Source organism: Apium graveolens, unplaced genomic scaffold (genome assembly GCF_009905375.1).
Source record: "Apium graveolens cultivar Ventura unplaced genomic scaffold, ASM990537v1 ctg5283, whole genome shotgun sequence".
Taxonomy (NCBI): domain Eukaryota; kingdom Viridiplantae; phylum Streptophyta; class Magnoliopsida; order Apiales; family Apiaceae; genus Apium; species Apium graveolens.
Window position 1 is genome coordinate 50,692 of NW_027418911.1, and position 4,725 is coordinate 55,416.

Sequence of the window (4,725 nt, forward strand, 5' to 3'; positions counted from 1 at the left end):
ATGGGACCAAAATTTCGAGACTGTATAGGCTAATATACAGATGTAAGTGTAATTTATCCAATGTGCCTAAATATATACCGCGTAGGGGATCTAGCTAGGGGCATTTAGGACATGACCAGCATTGTTGTAAATTATAATTAAATTGACTTTTTTTATATAATATCTTCCTTAAAAGTTAAGGAGTACGTCATAATTACTCGATAAAGTAAAATATTATTGGGTTCGAACTTGCATTATAATAAAAATAGAATTTTATCATTATTTGAAATTGGATATGAATTTTAGAAAACGATACGTAAGTTAAAGTTTATCGTTTTTATGATTTTAAAATTGACTAACATAGACAAAATTCATATGTTCTGCTGGTACAGAAATTCATGACTATAAAAATACAAAATATACACAAAATTATTAAACTAAAAATATAGCATTCGCATACTCAACCTAATCACGGTGAAGTATGGGCTCGGCTTAATTGGTAAAATTTGGGCAAAATTGTTACTTGTTATCCTCCGGCGTATTGGCTGTGTGGGCAACTGACCCCACTGAAATTTGAAAAACAGAAATTTTGAATGTTCGAATTTAATTAGGAAAAAAGTTATAATAAATAAGTTTTACCTTTACTCCTTTGAAAATATAGATTTATAGTAATAAATTGTTATTTGACCCCATACCATTGTGCATTATGGTAGAATAGGTTCATTATAAATGTTTTGTTAATATTTCTAAATTATTTTCTACATTCATCTTGGTCTTTACAAAATTTTTGAACTTGTGGCTCGAATTTCTAGCTACGCCAGTGGTTATGCTCAAGGTTATACTCTTAACAAACAATTGTAGTTATTGTAAATGGAAAGTGAAAGATTAAAAAAATTCGTTTAGTGTAATAAATCGGGGTTTAAAATAAATTTTAATTTTTTTAATCAAGAAAATATTTATTGATAATTCTTTTTTCATATGAATTCTTTTTTCCTATTGATTTCGTGAAATAAAATTTGGATAAAGCTAAATTTCCAATAGTTGAGTTTTCGATATAAACAGGTGGAGGGTTAAAGATAAAGACAAGAGCACCTTCATTTTTCTTATAGAATAATCTCAAATTCATTATGTCATTTAATAGATGAGCAATACCTTTTTAACAATACCTTTTTATTAAAAAAAGTTATAAAAAGATGTTCAAACAATATCTTCTTAAAAATACTAAAATAAATATTAGATTGAATATATAAGTGTGATATGTATGGATTAGCTGAATCGAAGTTCTGTCCGCTTTTGGTTGACTATAAATTTCAAAGAATATTTGGTTCGAGGACCCACAAAAAAATACGATTTACGTTAATTAGTCCAAAACAATTAGCAAAAAAAGGTTATAAGCATTTCTAGTTCCTTGACAAGAAAAGGTTTAAAATGTTGCTCAAGTTCAAATCTCTTCAAAATATATTAAAGGAAATAAAAAAAAAAGAGAACTGAAATTCACACCACAGTATATATATATATATATACACGATAATTTTCAAATACAAACCAATTTTAGAATAAAAATTACAAACTAGTGATTGATATAGGTATAAGTAGTGATTATAAACTAGAGAAAATATAATATTTTAGCTAGTGTATTACTTCATTAGATGTAAAAATATATTGTGTTGATTATGTTGGGACTCCATAAAATAGTATTTTAGTGAGGTTATTATTTTATGGATTACAATTTATTTGAGGTTCACACACACACATATATATATATATATATATATATATATATATATATATATATATGATAATGCTCTAAAGAGAACTTCTGAAACTGAAAACAGTAAGAATTTTCGTAATTAAAATTGCTGACTTTTAAAAAGGTAAAATTTTGAATTCGAAAATTGATGATTTTGTGCAAAGTAAAAATTTTAAATTTTATAAAATTACAAACTTTAGCTACGAAGATTACAAGTTCTCATAATTCTCATTTTAAGAAGTTCTTATTTGAGCAATATATATATATGTATGTATATAAGCAATTGTTGAAATGAAAATAATTCTTATTATATAAGTAGAATGAAATCAAAACCATTTATTTTTTTCCCAAAGATTCATCCGATCCGTTTATTTTGTTATTAATTCAAAACCTTGAAGACATTTATATGGTCTAATTAATTTCAAGGTCACCATTTATTTATATTCTTTCTCTCTATACTATTTCTCTCTCTAAGTTTTCTCTATCAATTTCCGCATCCCGTACATTCTCTATCTTTCTTCAATTTTTCTTTTTCGTGATTATCACTGAGCTCACTAAGTTCATATCATGTTTCTTTTCATTTTTTGTAATCGATTGATTTCGTAGGTATTCTAAAGCACGATTACTTCAGATTTGTTGAAAATTTCTATGAATTAAGGTAATTACTTGCGTTTTAAACTCTTTTTATGTGTTTCATACCTTTCAGTTGATTTAGTAGTTTAAATGTAAAATTTAATAGTTACTTTCACTGATTATTCGACTATTATTAGTGATTATGTGTTGTGAGCTAACTTTGATTGTAGTGCGTTTGTAGTTTTATTTCTTATGTATTTTGAATTTGTAAGTTATTATTGGTATTTTTTTAGTGATTATAATTTTATGTGAATCAATGTCATTTGCTTATGTCTTAAGCCTTAACTGATTATTTGACTACGATTAGTGATAATGTAGTTATTAATTAATTTTACATGTGGTACATTTGTTATCATTGATGTTGCTTTTTTATTTGTAATTGTAAACAAGTGTATTGTTAGTGATTGTTGGTTAATTATGCTATATTAATATATTTTAGTTTGTTATGACTGAATTTTTTATATGTTTTTAGGTTCCAGTTGCGGTGATTCGTCTCATATTAGCCGTTTAGTAGGTGATTATGTATCTAATGGCGGTAACAGTTTATCTGAAAGTGAGATTTCTGTTTCGCGTTTTAATATTTCACATGGTGGTCATAAGTATTACATTCCAAAGTATAGTGGTGATATTTCTAAACCAGAGGTTAATCAGAGTTTTGATAGTTTGGAAAAAGGTATTGAATTTTACAAGGAATATGGGAGGTTGTCTAGATTTGATGTGAGGTTGAATATTGAAATGAAAGATGATAGGGATGAAATAATTTTGAGAAAATATATTATTTGTGGGAGAGCTGGTTTTAATGATCTGCCTAGAAATTTAGATGAAAGTTCTAGTAAAATTGTTAAGCGTAGGAGGACTGTTTCAGGGAGGTGCGGATGTAAAGCAATATGTGTTTTCAAACGTATTGGTCCGACAAGTATGTTATTGCTGTGTTTGAGGAAAAACACAATCATCCGTTAGCTTCTGAAGAGGGTCTTCAATTTTTGAAAGCAAATAGAGAAATGACTAATCGTATGCGCTAACATGTTGTTGATACTGCTAAAGTGAATATTGGTACTAGTAAATCTTTTACTTTGATGAAGGAACAGGTTGGTGGTTATGGAAATATTGGTGCTTCGGTACATGATTTTCAGAATTTTAATAGAGATTTAAGGTGTTATGTTGGTGAGGCTGATGCACAGATATTGCTGGAAAAGTTTAAAGTTTTACATGAGACATGCGAATCATTTTATTATGCATATGATGTTGATTGTGAGGGTCATTTAACGAATCTTTTTTGGGCTGATGCTACTGCTAGAAGAAATTATGAATTAAATGGAGATGTTGTATCCTTTGATGCTACATTTAATACAAATCGGTATATTTTCTACCATTTTAGGTTTTTTTTTAAAATTGTATGATTCTTTTTGACCATTTTGTGTTTATTTTAACAGGTATAACATGATCTTTGCTCCTTTTACCGGTGTGGATAAACATGATCTATGTGTCACATTTGCTGCATGTCTTCTTGTTAAGAAGGATAAGAGTCATTATACATGGGCGTTTCAGCATTTTTTGAAGCAATAAAGCATAATCATATTCTTATGGTTCTGACTAGTGTCATGCAATGAAAGCTGCTGTTCCTGAAGTTTTTAAAGCAACCAATGAATATCCTGCCACTAAGCATCGTTTATGCATGTGGCATATAATCCAGAAATCCCCTCTTAAGGTATGTTAGATGATAATTTTTAAATTTATTTTTTTATTTTGGTGATTTATTGCATTTGGTTGTTACTGTTTTTGTTAGATTGATTTATATTTTTTAACCAATACCATCTTCTTTGAAAATGATCACTGATTTCGCTTCTATAATATTAATTGTTGGTAATATTGATTTTCTTTGTTTTGCTTTTTTGGCTTCTTTTATTTATCGTTTTTAAGTTGTTGAAGTGATTTCAATGTTTGATTTTTGTATTTGTTGTAATTTATTTGTCAGCTTGGCAATCGATTGTGTAAGGAAACTGACTTTATGGAGAAGATGAAGAAATTTATCTGGTCTTCAACTATTTAGCCTGATGAGTTTGAATCAGGGTGGTTATCAGTTATGAAAGAGTTTAAACTTGAATGGAACAAGTGGTTAGAAAAAATGTATTCGCTTAGAAAGTCTTGGATTCCTGCGTATTTTTGAGGTGAACCTGTGTTTGGGTAAATGAGAACTACCTCGCGGTCTAAGAGTGAGAATTTTTTCTTTAGTCAGTTTTATAGATAAGGGAGTACTTTATGTGAATTCTGGTTTCGGTTTGAAAATGCTATGGATAAGCGGCGGAATGAAACTCGTAGATTAAACCATGAGTCCAATTCAAGCCTGCCAATTACTGTTTCAG

At 28.5% G+C, this 4,725-nt stretch overlaps 1 protein-coding gene across 1 annotated transcript; it reads left to right on the plus strand.

Annotated features, from left to right (window-relative positions):
- Positions 1 to 4,412, plus strand: LOC141702571 (protein FAR1-RELATED SEQUENCE 5-like). The gene is made up of 6 exons (XM_074506233.1): positions 1 to 22; positions 2,835 to 3,278; positions 3,407 to 3,719; positions 3,796 to 3,871; positions 3,960 to 4,070; positions 4,338 to 4,412. Exons 1-6 carry the CDS (start codon positions 1 to 3, stop codon positions 4,410 to 4,412), a joined length of 1,041 nt encoding a protein of 346 aa, XP_074362334.1.
- Positions 4,413 to 4,725: the final 313 nt, after the last annotated feature.

What these genes read in the sequence shown, in the direction of transcription:
- LOC141702571 (XM_074506233.1), top strand. Translation starts at nt 1, where the DNA reads ATGGGACCAAAATTTCGAGACT. An exon ending in CAAACGTATTGGTCCGACAA is followed by an intron (nt 3,279 to 3,406) that starts GTATGTTATTGC and finishes ATACTGCTAAAG; the next exon opens with TGAATATTGGTACTAGTAAA. An exon ending in GCTACATTTAATACAAATCG is followed by an intron (nt 3,720 to 3,795) that starts GTATATTTTCTA and finishes TTATTTTAACAG; the next exon opens with GTATAACATGATCTTTGCTC.